Source organism: Rhinolophus sinicus, chromosome 17, assembly GCF_057876585.1.
Source record: "Rhinolophus sinicus isolate RSI-liver-muscle chromosome 17, RSI-T2T, whole genome shotgun sequence".
In the NCBI taxonomy this organism is placed as follows: Eukaryota; Metazoa; Chordata; class Mammalia; order Chiroptera; family Rhinolophidae; genus Rhinolophus; species Rhinolophus sinicus.
Genome location: NC_142517.1, coordinates 180,117,207 through 180,141,598, shown reverse-complemented (window position 1 = coordinate 180,141,598; position 24,392 = coordinate 180,117,207). Strand labels below are relative to the sequence as shown.

Below are 24,392 nucleotides of genomic sequence, written 5' to 3'. Positions count from 1 at the left end.
GGCAATGGGCTCAGCATGGAGCTGGCAAATGGCAGAACTGGCTTTGAACAGGATCCTTCACCACATGGGGCAAGCCCAGGGCCAACCCCAGAGCCTACCACTTTACCACTTTTCCTTGTTTACCCCACACTCTGGTCACCAGGTTGATGGCAGCATTTCTAACATATCAGGTTCTTTTGCATAGTCACAGCTTTGCATATCCTGATTTCTCTGCCTGGAATGCCCTTCTTCCCCCCCCCCCCCCCCCCCCTCCGTCTGCAAACTCATGCTCATTCATTTAGGTGCTTTCCCTGAAGCTTTTCTGGATACATGTTTCTCCTCACCCTACCTACCACCCAAGCAGAGCTAGTTTCTCTTTCAGCTGTGTTTCCATCACACTTTGTAAATCCTTCTACTAAGGGTTGAATCTTGTGTAATCTTGTGAGTTCAATAATAAGCACTCAGTAATGCCCCTCCTTCTTGCTCTTCACACAACCATTGTCCCACTTACTGTGACTAGGCAGTGAGTCCTAATCATGTTTAAAACACTCAAAGCGATGGGAAACGTTCGGGAATGATTTCAGTGGTTTTCCAAACATGAACAAAGAAGTGACCAGGAGGCCAGAAACATGGTCATTAACATCTTCTAGGAATGGAATTGTTTGTATGCACAAAACCATGGATTTGGTAGTTTCCTTGATGGGGAATTTAAGGGCCTGTCAAGGACAATATCAACTATGGGTGATTTTTATGTTATAGCCCGAGGTTAGTGACTGTCTGTCATGTGACTGTCTGTCATGGCTTTCAAATCATATTATAGTTATTTCTTTATGCAAATATCCCCCCCCCCAATGAGGGTGGGTCTGAGCCATATTCATTTTGTGTACCAATTGATAATTGTTGAATAAATGTTTGGGGGAACATATCTTCTAATCATCTGCCTCTGAATGCAATCCAATGTATTTAATTATTCTCCTAATTCAGATTATTCTCCTGTATTCACAGCCACCATTGGTCCAAGCCATCTTCAGCGGTGACCCAGAGGAGATACGGATGCTCATCCACAAAACTGAAGACGTGAACGCTCTGGTAGGTGATGCTGTGGTCTTGCCCCCTCAGGCCCTCTTAACCTCTTCTGTGCTGTGGACCTCTTCGGTATCTGGTGAAAACTCAGGACTGCTTCTCAGAATTCTGTTTTTAAATCCATGAAATAAAATGCATAGGGTTAGAAAGGAAATCAGTGATATTGAAGTACAGTTATCAAAATATTAAAAATCAAATTTGTGATATAATAATATAGATGCTTCTGTATCACCACATTTAAATAGCAAGATACAACAGAAGATCTAATAATGACCGTAATTTAAAAATCGTCTGAGCATGATCGATAACCTGTGTTATTTGAAACCGCTCTAATGTGGTATGAACATACCTATGGTTTCTGCTGGTGACTGAGTCACAAACCTCTGACACGACTGAGGTTTGCTGCCTACATTCATAATGTAAGGAAATGTAAATTTTCCATTAGCAGTTAGTGAAAATAAAGATGTAGTATTTTTACATTTAGAACCCATGCCCTGCCGCAGGGGTTGACACACTAGGGGCTGTCACCTGTTTTTGTACAGGCTACCAACTAGGAATAATTTTTATTTTTCAAATGGCTGAAAAGAATGAAAAGAAGAATATTTTGTGACGCATGAAAATGATGTGAAATTCAAATTTCAATGTTTATAAATAAAGTTTTGTTGGAGCATAGCCATGTCAGCTTTTCCATTGCAATAAAAAAGTTGTGTAATTGTGACAGAGACTATATGTGGCCCAAAAAGCCAAAAATATATACTCTCTGGCCCATTAGAGGAAAAGTGTGCTGATCTGTGTTCTGGAGTGTCTATGAACCTGGGGTCATGGATGAACTAGGCATTCTGTGTGACCCTGAAATCATATATAGTACCTGTGTGCACCTGTGTGGACGTTTATATTTTTCTGTACAAGGCTCAAGACATTTCATCCAATTATTAAAAAGGTCCATAAAATTAAGGACCATTGTATCAGGAAGATCTCAAAACAAACAAACCTTCAGTGAAGAAAGAGTTAGTCAATAATTTACCCTTTTAATAGTTTCCTAGACCTGGGTTGAATAAGCAATTATATATAGTACATGCTACTAATTCTCCTAACGTAACTCAATTACCTAAATTCAAGGAGAAGTTCTCCTTGAAGTCTCTAGTGTTAAGTAGAAACAACAGAGTCAAACACATCTGCAGTATAAGCAGAGCTTTGCATGGGAAATGAATTATATCTGAGGTTGTATATCTAATCATCTGAATGCTTTATTCAGAAAGCAAGTCATTTGGTGCAGCCGTTATTCTGTGGCAGTGCAGGTTGGTGTGACTTTTTGAAAAAGCTTTTGGCAGCTTTTCCCCTGAAAACAGTGGGGCAGTGTTTTGTGGCATTTTTGCAAGGTAAGCACAGATGAGGCCAGGGCCAGACTACTCAAGAAAGCAGTTGGGCATTTGTCCAAGATCTGTGGGGTGTGACCTGTACTTTTGAGAGGAGGCCAGGCAAGCACGCTGACTGTCCAGTGTTCTGACATCGCTGGAATTTGCCCAGCCTCTTTTGTGGCTGTAGCCCAAGCCCAGGCAAACGAAAGGCAAGGTTATCATCTTTTCCTGATGAGCCCGAGCAAACAGACTTTTGTTCAGTCATACATACCGAGAAACATTGTCCTGGCCTCTGAATGGCCTTTATTTCTCCTTAGGAAAGTGACAGTTGCTGGCTGATAATGGTTAGGAGAGCTTAATTTTAGTTGTAACTTAACTCTGTCACTGAATCAGTTAGATAGGTAACTACTGTAACACAGACTCCTAAATGTATGATGGCTCAAATATAAGAGAAATTTAGTTCTTTTATGAACAGATTAGAGGGGTGGCTCTTTTCCATGTAGGGTCCCAGGTATCAACATCACCAGAGGGGTTTGTCTCCAGCTGCCAGAAAGGAAAAAAGAGCATGGAAGCAAAGCATGGGAGGGTTTTTAAGGGTCAGCTTAGAAGTGGCATAATCACTTCTATTCACATCCCATTGACCAGAGCTCAGTCATATGTCACATCGAACTACCAGGGAGGTTGAGAAATTAGTATAGCTCTGTCCCAAAAGAGCTGGAGGACATGAACTTTGGTGAAAGTTACCAATCTTGGCCATACCTATTTTGGGTTTTACAGAATTCTAGGGAATTCAAGTGATACCACTTTCCTCTGCAGTGTCTTATATTCAACAGTTGTTTACTGAGTTCAGACCTTGCACTAGGTACTAGGGATACGGCAGTGAGACGATAGCTCTTTCCCTCGTGGAGCTTGCAACATGGCAGAGAAGTCAAAGAATGAGAAAGCACACTGCGCGATGCATTTTTGAAAGGGAAAATCCAGGATGCTTTGTATGGGCCTAGGTTAATCACAAGGGACTGCTGAAGTGATGTGTAAATGGAGACCTAAGGGTACAACTGGAATTTGCTTTGTATTTGTGGGCTGTTGGATGTGTGGCAGCAGGGAAGGGAGGGATGCAGGAAAGGAGAGGAAGAAATAAATGAATGAGTAGTTGAATGAATGAACAAACGGGAGGAGGGCCTGAGTTCCTTAGGTTGATTGTAAGGCTCTTTGGGGTTCACAGTTCCTCTCCTTCACTCACACCTCTTTTAGACTCCCTCTTTGTACCCCCTTTTGCCGTCCCTTGGATGAGTCTAAAGATCATTTGATCCCCCACTCTATTATCAGGTATGTTGTAGGCACTGAGTTGTCCTCTTAACATCATGCTTTCCTTTTGCCACTACACTCCTTAGGGATCAGTCATATTGCCTCTTGCTGGGGGTGGAGTAGGTAGGTTAGCAGAAGCAGTAGTTAACAAAAGACAAAGGGAGACAGAAGACAAATAAGGATTAGAAATCTCAGCCTGGAGATTCATTTCAGGAGGGAGGAGAAGCTGCTGCTAATCAGTACATTTAAATGTCAGAAAAGGGGAATAAATAGTGGAGGAGCCTTCTGTTAGTGGGAAGACAGTATTTTCTTATTCCCTTCTCAGCCTCTGCTTTCCTCTCTTTTACACCAATTTATTTACATAGTTCTGATTTTTTTGGCCTTTCTTTTTCTTCCCTACCTTTCTGTGTCTTTTGATGAATTGCATGTTATTTGGTGTAAATACCCTTTGATTAGCTGATCCTGATGTAGAAAGCAATCTCAATCAGCTTTGCCTCTTTGTGTTTTTCCAAACTTTGTTTCCCACTAATAGTCTTCACGAACCCTGTGCTTCAAGCAAACCAAATTACGCAACCCATCGGTATCTATTCTTTTCTCACTTCTCTACGGTTCCAATCCCACTTCCAGACCTACTGCTTCCTCCATTAAGTTGTCCTAATTCTTGCTTCCTTTCTGCTGCCTTCTCTGCCACCTCCCCAACTCAGCCACAGAAAGCTACGTCTTCTCTCAACAACCATAGCTCTTTATACCTCACGATCACTTTACTTGAGTTACTTATATCTGTGCTTTACTTTCCAGAGAATATTTACTTGATGACATGGTCACTATGTCATTTATTCTCACTTGGTCAATTGCCCAGTTCAATCCTTGCAACACATTTTGAATGAATGACTAAACCCCACTTTAGTTCTTATGTTGAGTCAATTTGTGATGGCCTGTTTTTCATTTCTGCCAACAAAGACAAGCTGTCACATGGTGTCTGGCTTAGTGTCCCTCAGGTCTCACTTGTAAGACTGAAAGTTCTCCTTGTCAGACTGAAAATCTGACGATGGATTAGAGGAGCACCTGAAGGGTCAGGAAGGGCCCTCTGAGTCTGTTTGTGGGTTCTCTGACTAGTGGCATGCCAGGACCTGGAAATATGGGAAGACAGTTATATGCTCTGAGAAATCCATTTAAATTGACCCAGATGTGGCTCACTAGAAAGATTTTGGAAGGATTCATCAGATCAACCAAATTGCGCTCGAGGTGGACATCTGAATTCATAATGAAGGCAGAGAGTCTGAAAACCAAAATTTGAACGCGACAAAGGCATTTTTGGGATTATGCGGTGACAACATGAATCCACAGATAGTTTAACTGTACTGCACTGGAACAGGGACATAGATAAATTGGTGCTTGTCAATGGTGAGTGGTGAAGACAGGGAGGGAACTATGCCATGTGAGGAGTGGTTGAAGAAACTCGTGATGTTTTAGACTTGGGAAGGACAGGAGAAGTATCCCCAATAGTTCAAACACTGTTAAGTTAAAATGGAACTAAACTTATCATTATGTCATGTGGCTGTGAGCTACAAAAATAAGATTTCAGCTCAACATATAAAACGTAACTTAATAGAGCTGTCTAAAGAAGTAATGAGTCGACTTGACAAGTAGTAAGCTCCCTGAAATACCATTGACTGGAGGTGCTAAAGGTGACTAATAGCGGTGCATATGGCCCCATTCTCCTGTTGTGTGCCCGTGGATGACGTTGCTAATGGAGCCTGACTTTTTTTCAATTTGAGTCTGAAAGGCCAAAATTTCTTCTCAGGACAGCACTATTAAATTGGAGTTGGCCTGTAATTGAAACCTTTTCCCCATGCCTGGACTATGTGATGTTTAAAGTCTGTTACAACTGTGAAAGACTCCAATTCCAAGATTTAGAAGTCCAGTCCAGTAGGGGCCCAGTCTCATGTGATAGCACATCTGTGATACACACACGCGCGAGCATCCACACACACATAACCATTATCCTACCCTCACCCCAAAAGAACAATAATTCCTCAGTATCATCTAAGACCCAGTGTCTATTCAATTTTATTTTGTTCCAGTAACCTCAAAAATGACTTTGTATACTTGGATTATCCCCAAGTTGATTATTTCAATCCATCTATTTTATAAAACAAAATGATTTTGTCAAGCTGTTAATGTTTATTATGTGATATGAGAATTTGGCCTAAGTATATTGGTACATTTTGCTTACTCTCTCTAATTCCAGGACGAGAAGGGATGATCTGTGAATATAATAGAATAAATCTTGAAAGTGAAAGCTAAGCCTACAAAGAACTTATGGTAAAAAAAAAAAAGGGGGAGAACACCATTAAGATGTAGTTCTGGACTATGGGCATTCATTCAGGAGATGTGGCCTGTGATGACCTAAGTGCAAAAAAAGAAACTGTACCAACATTGTATGAAGAGGGCATTTTTAAAAAAATAAGGCAAATTATCCTTATTAAACTTATCATTTGTTCTTGTGTGTATATGTGTTTGTATAGGGCTGTTACACCATGAGTGTGTGTGTGTGTGATCCCACAGTAAGTCTAGTTAACATTCACTCCCATATATAGTTACAAATTTTTTTTCTTGTGATGAGAACTTTTTCATATCTACTCTCTTAGCAACTTTCAGATGTACAGTACAGTATTGTTAACTATAGTAATCATGCTGTACATTATATCCTCATGATTTATTTTATAATTAGAAATTTGCACTATTTCTTTTTTTATTTTTATTAAATTTATTGGGGTGACATTGGTTAGTAAAATTATATAGGTTTCAAGTGTACAATTCTATAATACATCATCTTTCTATTGCATTGTGTGTTCACCACCCAGAGTCAGTTCCCCTTCATCACCATATATTTGATCCCCTTTACCTTCTTCTACCTTCCCCCTCCCCCCTTACCCAACGGTAACCACTAAACTGTTTGTCTCAGTCTATGAGTTTTTGTTTCTTTGTTTGTGTTGTTTGTTTGTTGCTTTCAGTTTTATATCTCACATATGAGTGAAATGTTGTGGTTCTTGACTTTTTCTGTCTGACTTAGTTCACTTAGCATGATAATTTCAAGGTCCATCCATGCCTTCACAAATTGCAGTATTTCTTTTAAAAATAGACTATATATTTTTAACTCCACCCAGAAGAACGCAATATGACTCCATCCAAACAAGTTTGAGTGATAAATTTAATATCTTCTGTAAATTTTTCTCAGCTTCATCCTGTCACGTCAAATTCCCTGGGACATTAGAAATACAAACAATATAGCACAATCTTTTAAGCATCTAGATTTTTGTATATTTTCCCTCACCTATGTATACCTTACTTGATTTTTTTCTTTTTAAATAAATAATTCGTTAGGGAATAAAGACCTGAGACGTTTTGTTAGCCCGGGGACCTGGGCACGCTCTAAATTAGCTAGTCAATGTGTGATATACTCCACTAAGCTCTCACCAAGTGTTGCTGCACGGGAATGCAGGCACGGTGTGGCCCAGACTTTGTGTTTTAAAGAGAAAATACAGGAAATCTATAAATTGTTAAATGTTGGTTCCAAAAAAATGGTCCAACCTTGTCCGGGCCAAAGAAAACACATGTATGGGCCAACTCCAGCCTGCAGGCCACCGTTTTGCTAACCGTGGATGAGATCAGTAAAGACTCAGCAGTCAAGGTTTTCCTGGCCGCCTGCATCTGGAAATCTAAAGTGTGAGCCTGAAGCTATAGGCCCCATGTGCTGGAGAGAGCAGTGGCCCGTGTTCTCCAAGCATTGACAGTACTTCTGGCTCACTGGCTCTGGGGGCAGGTTGGTGTTCCTTCCACTGCTCTGGGAGGGGTGCTGTTTATCCTGAGGGTAGGGGCCCAGTCTCTCAGCACGTGTCTGGCAATATTGTCACGTCCCCTGCTCCTTGCTGGACCACTGCCTAGGATGTGGGGCTGTGATGTGGAAGCCATGATTTGTGTCCTGTAGAGAATGATTCATGAACTCCAGACGGCACTGAGCAGGCTGCAGCTATTTGAGTTCACGGCCATGTAAAGAGTGCAAAGGCAGGTCTGGGTAGCATCATCCCTAATGATCCCCTGGGGATGCTCAGAAGCGTGAGGCCCCATTTCTCCAGCACTCGCCTTGGAGGTCGGAGGAGAAATCTTACAACAGTATACAATTTGCACCCTCCAGATACTAGAGATGAGTGTTTTAGAGCTATGGAAACATTCCAAGTATAACGGCATTAGTATTATTTCACAATTGCTAGACATTTTTACAGCATCCAGAAGCATCTCACAATTAAAAGATGTACTTTGTAAAGAGCTTGAGAATGTAAACATCTCTAGAATAAAGCGTATGTCCCTTTTTTTATATTAGATATTAAATTGGGGGGGGCGGAAGATGTATATGTGAATAAATGAGGTATATTAGTCTTAGATAAGAAGATAAGAAGATAAGAAGACCCAATTTGAAATTAACATGGAAATTCAGTACAATGGAATTGGGTGGTAGGACGTGGGTTGGAAAAAGCCTCACAAGATCATTCTAAACTTAATCTAGAGGAATAAACATGTGAGATTAGATAGAAAACTCTTGAAAATCAATGAGGAGAGAATTTCACAAAATGTATTAAAACAAATTGCAAAACTCTAGCAATTAAAATAGTGTGTTACTGGCACAGAGTAGACAAATTAGTGGAACAGATCAGAGAGTCCGGAATTAGACTCAAGTGTGTATGGACATTTGGTATAAAATAAAAGAAGCACTTGAAACCACTGGGATAAGATGGATTACTTAACAGATGGTGTTGAGGCTTCTGCTAAAAGTATAAATCTGAACCCTTACCAAATTTCTTATATCAAGATAAATGCTAGAGGTGAAAAATAAATAGATGAAAGTAGTGGAATACAGCAATTTTTTTGCCCTCTTGGTATGGGGAAGGACTTTTTAAGCATAACAGCAAAGATCAAAACTATACTAGAAAAGGTGGATACCTTTAATATATATAAACTGTAAACTTTTATATGTTAAATGAACATAAACAAGTTTAAAAGATAAGCTAACGACATGTGCAATATATGTGAAAAGTATTAATATTCCTAACATAATAAAGAACGCTTGCAAATTATTTAGAAAAAGATAAACATGCAGATAGAGAAATGGGCCAAGGACATGCAGAGACCACCCACCAAAGGAAAAATGTAAACAGTCAAAACATAAGAAAAGGTGTCCATCTCAACTCACCTGAAATCTAAGAATTCATGTAAAATAGCCATGTCGTGTCAGTCTTTCCCTGTAAGGTCAGCAAAGATGACAATAAAATCTCAAGGAGGGTGTAGACAAAGGGACACTCTGTTCCCTTTTTGGGGAGAGTGTAATTTGGACTACCTTTTGGAGGACAGTTTGGCAGTCTGTATCAATATTAAACCCTTTGACACAGCAACATGACTCCTGGGAATTTACTCTAAGGGAATTCATTGGAGAATGTATATATATACACACACATATATACATATATGTATACACATATACATATATACATATACACACACTCATATATATATACATATATATGTAATGTTTATTGCTGTGTGGTTTATAATAACAAGAATTTGGAAATTACCAGTAGTTTATTTCTTAAATATATTATAGTACATCCATATGTGGTAATATCATAATGTCTTTAAAAAGGATTTGTATCAATTTTTACTTATTACATATATGTATTGATAGGTGAGATCTTCAAGATATATATTTGAGTGAAACAGCCAGTTATTAAACAGCATTTATCATGTGTATCTATAAATATAAGAAGAGGTATAGATGAATGTTCTCTGAAAGATTAATTGTAGTTGAATCTGGGTAGTGGGATTTTTGCTTTTTTCTTTAATCCTTTATGTGTTATTAACATTTTTTTACAATGACCACTTATTATGTTGATAAATAGTAAAAAAATACATTTATATAAAATACACACCTACATATACAAGAAACCCAACAAGCCAGCTTCCAAAGTTGTTCATACTAAGATAAGTTCACGAACTCATCCTAGAAAAATGCTACATACCTCATTGCTGAGTATCACTAAGGTCCCCTTTGAAGTACTCCCCTTGGGAAGCTATGCACTGATGCCAGTGTCTAGTCCACCCTTCAGAACAATTTTGGAACTCTTTTTCTGGAATGACTATCAGAGCTGTCGTCTTATTACCCTTGATGTCCTGAATGTCATCAAAATGTTTTCCTTTCAATATTTCCTTTACCTTAGGGTAAAGAAAGAAGTCATTGGGGGCCAGATCAGGTGAATAGGGAGGGTGTTCCAGTACAGTTATTTGTTTACTGGCTAAAAACTGTCTCACAGACAGTGCTGTGTGAGCTGGTGCATTGTCGTGATGCAAGAGCCATGGATTGTTGGCGAAAAGTTCAGGTGGTCTTTTTCATGCAGCCTTTTCAGCACTTCCAAACAGTAACCTGGGTTAACTATTTGTCCAGTTGTTACAAATTCATAATGAATAATCCCTCTGATATCAAAAAAGGTTAGCAACATCCTTGCAACAAGTACGCGAACTTAACTATCTGACCTCGTACACATATACAATTTTATCCCCCTAGCCATAACCTTATAAAAAGTTTGTTATCATGCCCATTTTATAGACAGTGAAGTGAGGCCAGAGTAGAGAGATTGGCTTGCTCAAGAACACACAGAACCCAAGGCTTCTGCCTCTGAGCTGAGCCCAGAGCTCTTGTCCCTACCCCAGAGTTGCATTTTGGTGTGACAGATGGATTACGTACAAACAAACAAAATGTATCAGGCTGGGACATAATAAGGTTGGTTATAAAGAAGTTTAACCAGAAACTGAATATGTGCATGAGGGGTAGGGAAAGCCAGGAAGGAGTTTAGAAAGGGGAACTAAAGGGGGAGAAGGTGCCGTGTGTTGCTCTCAGGATGACTTTAGAAAGTACACAGTAAGAAACCCATAACCGACCTAGACTGATTACCAGGAACATCCTTATAAGCAGAATGTTGGTGAGTGACATGCCTGTAACGAGCTATGCAAACTCCTGGGGGAAAAGCCCACTCACATCCCCAGGCTTCTACTCTAATTGAATAACATATGCATTTAAGCTACTCCGGAGTTACACACACACACACACACACACACACACACACATACACACACACACAACACACACACACACACACACTCACACACACACACACCCCCCACATCTTTTTTACCCACACTCATCTGTCAGTGGACACTTAGGTTGTTTCCATATTTTGGCTATTGTAAATGATGCTGCAATGAATATGGGGGTGCATATATCTTTTCGAATTAGTGTTTTGGGTTTCTTTGAAAAAATACCTGGGAATGGGATTGCTAGATAATATGATAGTTCTATTTTTAATTTTTTGAGGAACCTCCAGGCTATTTTCCATCATGGCTCTACCCATATATACTCCCACCAACAGACAGAACACAAGAATTCCGTTTTCTCCACATCCTCTCTAACTTGTTACTTCTTGTCTTTTTGATAATAGCCATCTTAACAGGTTTGAGGTGATATCTCATTGTGGTTTTAAAATGCATTTTCTTGATGATTAGCGATGTTGAGCGTCTTTTCATGTGTCTGTTGGGCATTTGTATGTCTTTAGAAAAATGTCTATTCAGATCTGCCCATTTTTTAATCAGATTTTTTTTTTCTGTTGAGTTGTATGAGTTCTTTTTGTATTTTGGATATTAATCCATATCATATGATTTGCAAATATTTTCTCCCATTAGTACGTTGTCTTCTCATTTTGTCGGTTTCTTTTGCTGTGCAGAAGCTTTTTAATTTAATATAGTCCCACTTGCTTATTTTTGCTTTTGTTGCCTTTACTTTTGGTGTCAGATTCAAAAATTCATCACTCTGATTGATATCAAGGAGCTTACTGCCTATATTTTCTTCTAGGAATTTTGTGGTTTCAGATCTTACATTCAAATCTGTAATCCATTTTGAGTTAATTTTTGTGCATGGTAGAAGATAGTGGTCCAGTGTCATTCTTTTGCAGGTGGCTGTCCAGTTTTCCCAACACCATTTATCGAAGAGACTATCCTTTTCCCATTGTATATTCTTGGCTCCTCTGTCATAAATTAATTGAGCATACATGTGTGGGTTTATTTCCAGGCTCTCTATTTTGCTCCATTGATCTATGTGTCCATTTTTGTGCCAATACCGTACTGTTTTGATTGCTATAGCTTTATAATACCGTATAGTTTGAAAACAGGGAGTGTGATGCTTCCAGCTTTGTTTTTCTTTCTCAAGATTGCTTTGGCTATTCAGGGTCAAATAGTAATTTTTGATTAATAGTTTCCATTAAGATAAAAATCAAGTAAAAGCTTCCAGAAAATTTTTCCACGTTTTAAAAAATTTTTTAATTTCTTTTACAATCAGAATATACTTCTCATCAGAAAAATTTTTAAAAAGCTTTGTGGAAAAGAGATGACTCATTTAAAAAATGAATTGGCCAGAGGCAATCAAATACCCATATTATTCTTAAAAGACATGTTTAAATTATTAGGTTGGTGCAAAACTAATTGCAGTTTAAAAGGTTAAAAATAATTGCAAAAGCTGCAATTACTTTTGCACCAACCTAATAAAAGGATATAAGTTATATTTTATATCAGTTAACTATGTTGGCTCTGATTTTTACCAAGGATATATTACTTTCGGTTTCAAATATTAAAAAACTGTATAATTATGACAGCCAGAGGACTTCCCAACTGTAGCTTTATAGATGTATTATTATAATAACTGACTTTAAAAAAAGATGAAAAGAGATTAAATGCATATGTTATTCAATTAGAGTAGAAGCCTGGGGATGTGAGTGGGCTTTTCCCCCAGGAGTTTGCATAGCTCGTTACAGGCATGTCACTCGCCAACATTCTGCTTATAAGGATGTTCCTGGTAATCAGTCTAGGTCGGTTATGGGTTTCTTACTGTGTACTTTCTAAAGTCATCCTGAGAGCAACACACGGCCCTTCTCCCCCTTTAGTTCCCCTTTCTAAACTCCTTCCTGGCTTTCCCTACCCCTCATGCACATATTCAGTTTCTGGTTAAACTTCTTTATAACCAACCTTATTATGTCCCAGTCTGATACATTTTGTTTGTTTGTACTTAATCCATCTGTCACACCAAAATGCAACTCTGGGGTAGGGACAAGAGCTCTGGGCTCAGCTCAGAGGCAGAAGCCTTGGGTTCTGTGTGTTCTTGAGCAAGCCAATCTCTCTACTCTGGCCTCACTTCACTGTCTATAAAATGGGCATGATAACAAACTTTTTATAAGGTTATGGCTAGGGGGATAAAATTGTATATGTGTACGTGATCAGATAGTTAAGTTCATTAACTTGTTGCAAGGATGTTGCTAACCTTTTTTGATATCGGAGGGATTATTCATTGTGAATTTGTAACAACTGGACAAATAGTTAACCAAGGTTACTGTTTGGAAGTGCTGAAAAGGCTGCATGAAAAAGACCACCTGAACTTTTCACCAACAATTCATGGCTCTTGCATCACAACAATGCACCAGCTCTCATGGCACTGTCTGTGAGGGAGTTTTTAGCCAGTAAACAAATAACTGTATTGGAACACCCTCCCTACTCACCTGATCTGGCCCCCAATGACTTCTTTCTTTACCTGAAGATAAAGGAAATACTGAAAGGAAGACATTTCGATGACATTCAAGACATCAAGGGTAATACGATGACAGCTCTGATGGCCATTCCAGAAAGAGTTCCAAAATTGCTTTGAAGGGTGGACCAGGTGCTGGCATCGATGCATAGCTTCCCAAGGGGAGTACTTCGAAGGGGACTGTAGTGATATGTAGCGATGAGGTATGTAGCACTTTTTCTAGGATGAGTTCGTGAACTTAATTGTCAGAACTTATATCTGTTAGGATTAGATTTGGCTGTATCAGTAGCAGTAAAATCTTGGCTTTGAGTGGAAAAGAAGTTTATTTTACTAAAATTCACTAGTTTTGAGTGAAGTAGAACTTTATTTATTTCCCATGTACAACAAGTCTAGAGATAGCTGTCTAGGGCTAGCATGATACTTCAGGGTGGTAGAAGCCAGTCTCAGTTTCCTTTTTCACTGCCCTCCTGGGCAGGTGGCTTTCATCTCATTGCCCAGAATGACCACTTGAGCTATAGCCACCACATCCAAATTCCAGCTAGCAGGAAGGAGGAAGGTGGAAGAAAGCTATGCCCTCTCTCTTTAAGGACACTTGCACTAAGAACAGATTGCTTATCTATTGTCCAGAACCGCATCAGAATGGCCAAGTACTCAGCTGAAAATCAGTGTTTATTATGAAAGAAAGATAGATGTTGGGGTGAACCAGCAGCTTCTGCTACAGTTTATGAAAGTCTTTGGTGACTTAGGAAACTCTCTGAGCACAAAAAACTAGTTATGTAATAGTGCCTTGAGGCAACCTCATATCCATTCATCCATTCACCAAATGTTTCTTAAATACTTGCTAGAGATGTAGCACTAGAGCTGACGCCCCATATACTTCCTCACATAGTATTTTCTTAGTCAATTTAGTTATTCCCCCAATAGGGTCTGAGGGATGTATGTATGTATGTAGCTGTGATTCCCCCCCCTTTGCTGATTCCCCCCCCTCCCCCTTTGCTGAGCGTGTGGGAACAGAATATCACTAAGATACTATATCCCTTTCTTTGGGGGGAGGGAGGGACAAGGGTGACATTGGAGTATGTGATAAATGGCAGCTCTCTAGCTCACCAGTACAGACACTGTGTGTTTTTTCTTCCAGCTCACAGAGGTCCTGTCTTTTGTCATCAGTGCTTCTTGTTGATTTACACCTTGTATCCTCACTTGTTTTGTATATGTATGCCTTTCCCCATATTTAAAACACATGTGCTGGATTGGCTCTTCAGCTTTTGCCCTCCCCCTTTCAAAGAGGAAACACTCAGTGTTTGAACAGACATGAATTTTATTTGGGAAGCAAAGATAGATAGATAGATAGATAGATAGATAGATAGATAGATAGATAGATAGATAGATCGAGATAGATAAGCAAGCAAGCATACATAACCTAATGGTCAGGCAGCATTATCCATTACTAGCTGTTGCTCAGGGAGCCCCAATATGCAGGACCCCTAAGGAAATAGGATCTGTAGTCACAGGCTCAAGATATTCCATTTGGAAGAAATCAGAACATCTCTCATGTCCTTCCATTGAATCTTTCAGGAATTGATAACAGTGGGTTTTCTTTTAAAAAATCTTCTTGTTTTATTATGGAAATTTTCAAGCATTCAGAAAACAACGGTGAGCCCAGCACTGTTAACAAATGTTAACACCTTGCCATATTTACAAAAAAGCACCACATAATAAAATGTTATAGATGTAGAGCTTTTTCCCCACATAAACACGTAGTCCTTGTGTCATTCATGTCTCTGCATAAATACCACCTTGTCTGGGACACCCTCCCTAGTCTTCCTATTTAAAATAGCCCCCTCCATCAGCCTATAACCTCTTCTTGCTAGCACTTTTCACTGCCTGACATACAGGTGTTTATCTGTTTGTCTTCTGTCTGTCTCCCTCCACTAGCATGTCAGCTCTGTGAGAGCCAGCGCATGGCTTTGTTCCCACTGACTCACCCTCATCTGCAGTGGGGCTGGACAAACTAGGAACCAATGAACAGAGCTGAAGCCTCTTTTAGGCTTCTTGACCCATCACTTCCTTCCCTGCCTTTCTCTCCAGGGAGTACCACTGTCCTGAAGTTTTATATCCTCCACATCCTTGTCTTTAAATACTCTAATTTTATTTATACCTTTAAATCTATGTGTGTGCACCGTGTATATATATGCCAGAATAATAGATGGTATTGTATATCTTTAAAAACACTGCATATGCAAACTGTTTATATCCTCTGTAACTTGCTTTTTCTCGCTCAATATTGTCTATGTGGCTACATGAACATTTGTTTCACATATTTCATGTTCCTACAATATTATTCCTAGGATTTTATCACAGTGGGTCCAAAGCATTTTCATAACGGCTATATCATCCTTCTTTTGTCAGGGACTCTCTGAGTCTGACCTGTGATAACAATTGTACCAATCCTAGAAGTGAGTTAGAAAAGTGGTTAAGATGGTAAATTGCATTGTTCGTATTTTAGCGGAATGTAAAAATTTTAAAACATCAAATCATATACTTGGGAAAAAAATGTTAGGAGGGGAACCAAGTAAGGATGTTCAATAAGGATTGAACTCTTTGTAAAAATAAAATATGGTAATGGGATTTTTTTAGATAGTTAATTTTACTCAGCACTACTGTGTACATTTATTTATAAAAATCTCTTTATCAAGGAATTATGATTTTGTTCTTGGTAACTTAGAAAATAGAATTAACTCAAAGAAGACGTAGCACATGGTCAATGGATACATGAAAAGGTACTTAATATCACCAATCACCATGGAAATACAAATCAAAACCACAATGAGATATCACCTCACATCTGTTAGGGTGGCTATTATCAAAAAAGATAGGTGATAATAAGTATGGCTAAAGATGTAGAGAAAAGGGAACCCTTATGCTCTGTTTGTGGGAATGTAAATTGGTACAGCTACTATGGAAAACAGTATGGAGGTTCCTCAAAAAATTAAAAACTAGAACTACCATATGATCTAACAATTCCACCTGTGGGTATTTATGTGAAGAAACCCAAAATACTAACGCAAAAAGACACATGCACCCCCGTGTTCATACTGTGTTTCCCCGAAAATAAGACCTAGCCGGACAATCAGCTCTCATGCATCTTTTGGAGCAAACATTAATATACGACCTGGTTTTATATTATATTATGTTAGAAAAGACCCAGTCTTATAGTAAAATAAGACCGGCTTGTATAATAATTTTTGCTCCAAACGACACATTAGAGCTGATGGTTCGGCTAGGTCTTATTTTCAAGGAAACACAGTAGCAACATTAGTCACAGTAGCCAAGGTGGTGAAAAAAATTAACTGTCTGTGGATGGGCGAATTGATAAAGAAACTGTGGTATATACAGTAGAATATTATTCAGCCTTTAAAAAGAAGGCAATCCTGTCGTTTGTGACAACATGGACGAACCTGGAAGATATTATGTTAAATGAAATAAACCAGACAAAGAAAGATAAATTACACATGGTATCACTTATATGTGGAATACTAAAAAAAAGGTGAATAAGTGAGGTGATAAATGTCTTAACTCCATCTTTTCACAATATATATGAGGTGTGTATATCAAATCATGTTGTTCATTTTAAGTGTCTTACAATTTTATTTGTCAATTATATCTTAGTAAAACTGGGGGAAAAAAGAAAATAGAATTACCTCAGAGATAAATCATATATTTTAATATATACTTGTCCCATATTAGAAAACCTTTAATGGATTTTCTCTTAAGGAGGAAAACTAGAGAATAGCTTGAGTTTCCCTAAAGTAATATTCAGAATTCTTGGCTTTCAACAAGTTTCTAAATGTCAGAGAAGTCTGATCTTGCTATAACATGACAATTTGACTTCAGACATAGGTATAGAATAACTGCAGTGCCTGAGTTTTCTTTAGGACATTTAAATATCTTCTTTCTGAGTTTCCGAAAAGAATACTTCTTAGAGGACAAAGTTTTATTTATAAAGCATTTTGTAGATTTTGTAGATATAATTGTAGGTATAATTGAAAAAGTTAAGGAAGATTTTACCACCCATATTTGAATAATGACTCAGTAGTCCTTCGATAAATGTGAAACTGTTCTAGAAAGATCACATGATTGACCCTGTTTTGCATTTTGCTCGTATAAGTCCATCGCGGCTATATAATGAATATCTTGTTTCTAGAGAGACAGTCAGACTTTAGTTAGCTATTTAGCAATTTCAAAACAGGCCGTGTTACGCATTTCCTAAATTTGATTGGGATACTTCCTCAAACCCTATTAAACTTGAATATTTAAAGACCATATTTAAAACACATGTGGCAATTAAATTAACTAACCATTGCTGTTTCACTTCTTCTATTCAATTGGCAGACATTTATTGAGCTTCTACCATGTTCCCGCCACTGTGCGAGGGGCAGGGCCAGTAAGTTCAATAGGAGAGGGTTCCCGTCTTCCTGGATTTATAATCAGATGGCTAGGGCAGATATTTAATCAAGTTATCAAAGGAATGGCCAGTGCTACAATGGAAATAGAACTGTCTGTCACTGCATACGCCCTGTGTGACCAGGACTCTTAAAGCAATCGATCACTACCCACAGCAACAGTGCCAGGAAGTGCATGGGTAGGTGCAGGGGTGGGGATGGTGGGAGAGGTTTTAAGCCCACCCACCATCTTTATCAACCTTCTCCTCCAAGCTTCTATTACTGTCACTACTATTACTAATGATAATGATACTAATAGTAATTTTTTTATTTTTGGCAATTGATGTTTTTTCAATCTTATATAAAGTATGACTAAAAAGATCTTTAGAAACTTAATTTTATTGAATTAAAAATAGACTTTGCTTTACAGAGCTGTTTTAGGTTCACAGCAAAATTGAGGGGAAGGTACAGAGATTTCCCATATGCCCCCTGCCCCACACAGGCATAGCCTCACTGTTATCAACATACCCCACAGAGTGGTACAGTTGTTACCGTCCATAAACATACACTGACACGTCATTCTCACCAGAAGTTCATTAAGTTTACGTTAATATTTACTCTTGGTGTTGTACATTCTATGGGTTTTGACAAATTTTAATGACATATATTCACCCTTATAGTATCAAACAGAATAGTGTCAGTGCCATGAAAATCCTCTGTGCTTTGCCTGTTCATCCCCTCCTCTCCTGTTCTATTGAATTTTACATATCACCTAAGTAAGAACAGTTTGCCTGAAATGCAAAAGTAGCGCCAGTTAGACTGCCACGCCAAAACCATTCCAAACACTTTCTGGAATTCCCACTGGCTGTCTTAGTTCCTTTGGTCACCCGTGCCTCTATTTGAGAGCTTCTGTGTTTAGCACAAATGTCCAAAGTTCATGTCAGGGACTGTGGCGTTAAATTCTGCAGTTTCAAAATCAATAAGTGTGGTGGATGTGCTCATGACCAACTTGTTGGTCACTGTCCTCTCTCTCCCATCGCACTTGACCACGCTCATCTTTACAGAGAGGTTGGACGTCCCCATACAGAACCGCCTCTATACTCCTGAGGATTGGGGGTCATCTGTACTCCAGATGTCTGATTACAGTACAAACAGACCTATTTGCTTTTAGAGAAGCAAATGTTTTCTGTGTTCAACTGAGCTTGTAAAATTTCATTAAGAAGCTAATCATTAGTCCTGATTAAGTAAACACTGGATGTTTGGCATGAATATTTTAACTTCCTATTTCTAAGCTGGCTCAGCCTTCTCAAGGTTACTGATTGTCAGCTGGGACCAGTAATTTTTCAGTCACCTGTGCAGTTTTCCACTCCATCATCAGAGAATCTCCTCCCTTTCCCCTATTCAACAGCTCTCCCAGAGCCCCAGACATAAAGCTGGTTCTCTGATGCTCATTAGAGGACTTTCCTCTCACAATGTAAATGGCGAATCTCATTTCTGCCTACTCTCCCGATAACAGGAGAAGAGACTAAACTCTGCTTCTCTTTCTCATTCTACTGAAAATTGCCACCATTTTCTATCCTTCCATGTTTGCTTTATTATAAACATTTCCTGCTTTAACAAAGACCATTTTTTTTACTGATATTGAAATTATACATATATATGAAGATATGCTTAATATGGAGCATTTATTTTCAAATCTAGGAAAAAGCAAGAGAGATAAAGGTGCACAAAGGTTAAAGCAGTTGCTGCCAGTGACTCAGACATTAATATTGCTGTAGGCACAAAGAATCGGAACAGTGTTAGAAAGGTTTTGTCTGCAGAAGATGGCATTATGACAACGTTTTCCAAAGTGTGTTTCTCAGAACAAATCTGACAAGTTTTAGTAGGGGAAAAAAGAGGCTTTTATGGCTAAATAAAATTGGGGAGCACTTCTGCAAATTTCCTTGTGTTTTAGTGAGTTACAGTGCATATTGCCATATTTAACTTTCTTGAACACCGTGTTTTGCGAAGTCATTTGGCTTTGAATGCCTGTCTACTTTAAAAAAAAATTTTCACCTAATACCTACTGTCCCTAGAACCAATGGAATACACTTACACGTTGCGACACAAGCTGTTGGAGAATGAGAGTCTCTGGAATAGTCTATGGCAGTGGTTCTCGAACTTGAGTGTGCATGAGAATCCTGGAAATTGTCAAAATACAGGTTACTGGGCCTCACTCTCAGAAGTCCAAGGTGGGGCCTGAGAACTGGTATTTCTACTACATTCTCAGATGCTGCTGCTGCTGCTGGTTGGGGATCCCATTTTGAGAACTACTTGTCCATGGTCAAACTGGAAGGAAAACAAAAGTTCTGCTATACAGTGTATACCGATTGAACCACGCTAGTGCTGGAGATGCATTGGTGGTGGACACAGGCTTAATCTTTGCCTTCAGGAGCTTACAGTGTAGTGGAAAGATAGGCAGTAAACTGGTAAAGGAAATGAGTCATTAAGTCTGTATAAATTGAGAAGACTGCTGTGAATGAAGCCAACAGTATGCTATGACACCAAACAAATGGTGGTCAGGAAATATCTCTCTGAGATGGCAGTGACATCTAAGCTGACACAGGCTATGAGAAACTAGGGACCATAAGAAGATGGGGTTAATGTTTCAGTATGGATAAAGACATGAGCAAAGGCTGTGAGGGTTTCAGGGGAGAGAGTGGCAAGTTCCAGGAATTGAAAGAAGGCCAGTGTGGCTGGAGGACAGTGAGCAGGAGAAAAACATGGAAGAAAAGGAGGTTGGAGGGGAGACAAAGAAGGACCAAGTCATCAGAGCTGACTGAAAAGTTTGGGTTTAATCTAAATGCAAAAAAATTTGGTGAACATTTATAAAAGTCACTCTGGGTGTCATGTGCAGGAAAGATTGTGAGGGGCAGAGTAGAAGTTGTGAGACCAGCAGGAGACCATAACTGGAGTCAGGGTGGAAGTAATGTGCCTGGAGTTCGGCGGTAGCTGTGGTCAGGGCTGCTATGCACTCATGAGCTCTAGGGAGCGCCACTCACTGGTAGCAACTAGAGGTGGAGAGACTTGTATTGCTTCCAGGTATGTCATGGAGGTGGATCATACAGGATTTGCTGATAGATTAAATGTGAGAGGCAAGGAAGAGAGGCATATGAAGAATGCCTCATGGGTTCCTGGCTTGAGCAATAGAGAAGGGGGAGACGATTCGTTTCTGAGAGAGGGGACAGGACTAAAGAGTTACTTTTCGGGGGACAGTGAAGTGACCCTAGTCATCATTATTCTGCAAATATAGTAATTGGCTGTTTGCTGGTGCACAAAAGAAATGCTGTTGGGGTTTAATAAATAACTCCTCTTAAAGAGTTGTTTTATATATCATGTATCAATGACTGCCTGGTTGCCCTGACTTAGAAAACAAATAAGGCCATTTAACACTAAACATAATGTTGTCATTCTCTAATAATTCGGAGAGCACTTCAGAATCTCACAGAGACTGTTACTATTGCTTTGGAACAAACCACCCCACAATTTAGTGGCACTGAACAGCTATTTTACTCTGCTCATGGATTTTGTTGGTTTAGGAATTCAGACAGGGCATAGGGGGATAGCTTTTCTTTGTTCCATGATGTCTGGGCTCAGCTGGAAAGACTTGGCTTGGGCGACTAGACAGATGAGGCTGGAATCATCTGGAGATGTCTTCACTTACGTTATCTGGTGATACTGGCTGTTGGCCTAAGCACCTACACAGGGGCTCCTCTAAATGGCCTCTCCATGTGGCCTGGGCTACCTCACAGCAGGGCACCTACGAGGTAGTTGAACTGACATGCAGCTCAGGGCTCCAAAGGTGAGTCATCACTGCAAAGATCTTGCATCTCTAAATTAATGGGACAGGTAGCTGAATCCATGTTCTTAATAGAATGCTAGATAAGAAAGAGATTGCTGTGCTCAGCATGCTTCCTCAGGGATAATTTGACTTGTAGGGAGGAAGAGTGGATTGTTTTGCATTAAACCAGATGACAGGATATTCTTACTTTGGCTGTAAGCCAGTCATGTGGTAAACAAGTATTTTCCCAGTCTTTTCCACTTGCCCAGCCCTGAGAGTTCAAGCAACCGAGCATAGCTCATGCTTATCGGATAAGAAGAGGATGGTCATAAAGTAGGACATTTAAGAACAGGTTTGAATTATTTTGAAACATTACCTGGACGCAGATTTTCCCAGACCTCTACTCTTAGATCCATTCTGGTGGGCTTTATCCATGAAGTAGCAATGCATACGGGTAATACTGCCTTTATGTGTAGAAATTATTCTTGATGTGGATTTTGGGTAGCCTTCGATGATTGAAGATGCCAGTCTGAGTTCGATGGTCCAGCCCTAAGATAAGATCCTTGATCAAAGGGAGTAGACTCCAAAAAGTGGAGTATAGTCATCCCAGGAAGTGTGCAAGATAACCAATTGGGGTGACAGAATACCTACTTCTATTTCTTAAACAAATTTTAATGTGTATTTTTATGTGCATCTTATGAATATTAAATATGAGAATATAGTAGTGAGTGTATAAAATTTATGAATAACTAGTTAAATAAATAATTTTGGGCTCAAAAAGCCATTTTTTGCTATGGGGCACAGCATGCAGGCATGTCTTAATCTCATCTATACCTTATAGCTAATGCTTTTCAAACTTCATTATGCATACAAATCACCGAGAGAAACTTAATTTTTCTCAGCTCAATGCACGGAAGGTTAGAATTTGGGGAATTGAGTCACACTGTTTAAGGTCAAAAGAGACTGATTTGTAAACTAAAATACCAAATTTATTTTTTTCCAATAGCTTGAAAACCAGACCTATCATTTATACATGTTATGTTTTTATTCTTGGACAAAGTAATTTCTCTCAGAATACAAAATATCATAAAATAATTGTCTGGATGAACCTATAACTAGAAAGATAACTTTTGGGTCCTAAAGGATATTTGCAAGAAGCCAATACAGACTAGTGGTAGGTCATTCTTGGGATGCAGCATAGAATAGTGGCTAAAAGGGTGTGGCCAGACTGCCTGGGTTCCAGCTGTAGCTCTGCTGCCTACCAGCTCTGCTGTGACCTTGGGTTAGGTTATTAATCTCTCTATGCCTCTGTTTCCCCACACGTGTAATGGGGATACTCAGAGTTCCTACCCATTCTGAGCATAATCCATGGAAAATGCTTAGATTGGGGCCTGGCACATGTTAAGAATTCAATCAATGTTGGTGAGTCTTCTCTATTCTAAGAATGTTTCTTTCTAAAGGATTTCATTTTTCTCCAGACATTTTCTTATCATGTAACATCTTCTTTTCAACATTCCTCAATTTCATTTGGTGCCTTTGTCATTTCAGTATCTTAAGGCCTTATAAAACAGGGATACCTGCTCATTCATCTTTGTATTCCAGAACTATCACAATGCCTGGTCTCAACCGCCCATAACAGTTTATGGCATTACATGTGTCTCAGAGCGCATCTTCTGATTGCAGTTTATTCGGTCCAAACTGTATTGCTTTTGGCCAAAGACATGAGCATACTTAGAAAGGTGCAGACCTCAGTTGCCAGCTCAAAAGCTTTTAGAGTCCAGCAGGCTGTGCCACTGTGTAAAGAAGGTATTGGGAAAGTGGGGTGTGGGGAGTGCTGTGCTGTGCTGAACTGGAGTGTCCATGACCAATAAAGATGTTCCAATGTAGATTTTAAAATCCCCTGTGCTGGCCAAAAAAAAAAAAGAGATTTCTGGAAAGTCTTCAGGGTCCAATTTTTGAGTCCCAGCATAGATTCTAATAGGTATAGATTAAAATTTACAAATATGTTTGTTACTTTTACTAAAGTATGAACTTAAGGCAAGAATCGTTGTTATTTTTCTTTATCTCAAATCCTTCTCCCAGGCCCATTGTAAAAATTATTAGAAAATCCTTCTGTTCGTTTCATAAAATGACTCAAATCATTATGTCATTTTAAGTGCATTTTCTCAAATAAGTCCCAAGTTTAAATGCTGCCACATATAAATAGATGCTTGTGGTTACTATTAAACATTTCTTGTGCTGGTTAGGTTTTAGGGTGAATCGTTCCTGGTGGTCTATATGGCAGTACGTTCTCTCAATCAGTAATGCTTCCACAAATTGATTTTATGGTGGGACACTCCCAGAAAACCTCTAGCAGTTGGCTTTGTCCGTTGTCTTTTAGACACAGAACTGCATTTTCTGAGCTCCTCTAGTGTTCGGGCTCTTCTTATGTTTGGCCTCCTGGTCACCAATCTGTGCTCGCCCACAGGTATGAGATGCATGGTGTGACCTCGTCACTGTGGTTGGTGCTTACTCCACCTTTCCGTCACCCCAGTAATTACAAGTGGCTGTGGCAGGCAGCAATTAGATTTTCTTTACCAAATATGAAAGGCTTGTTTGGTCAGCTCTTTTGTCAGGTGACACCTCCCACAATGCTAAGCATATTTTGATTTCGTTTGTCTGATTCTGTGCATCTCCAGTCACAGGACCTACTAGAGAGAATGTTTATCTGGCCCTTGGGCATATTTTCT

At 39.2% G+C, this 24,392-nt stretch overlaps 1 protein-coding gene across 11 annotated transcripts in view; it reads left to right on the top strand.

The window, feature by feature from the left end:
• Positions 1 to 24,392, top strand: part of ANKRD44 (ankyrin repeat domain 44) — a 289,820-nt gene that overhangs the window by 110,237 nt on the left and 155,191 nt on the right. For 10 of the 11 annotated variants that reach the window (XM_088794450.1, XM_088794447.1, XM_088794444.1 and 7 more), the window contains exon 2: positions 985 to 1,068. In XM_088794450.1, coding sequence (XP_088650576.1) covers positions 985 to 1,068 — 84 coding nt within the window. Of the gene's footprint in view, positions 1 to 936; positions 1,069 to 24,392 lie in introns of those variants that run through there. The other variant, XM_088794446.1, reaches the window with a different exon arrangement.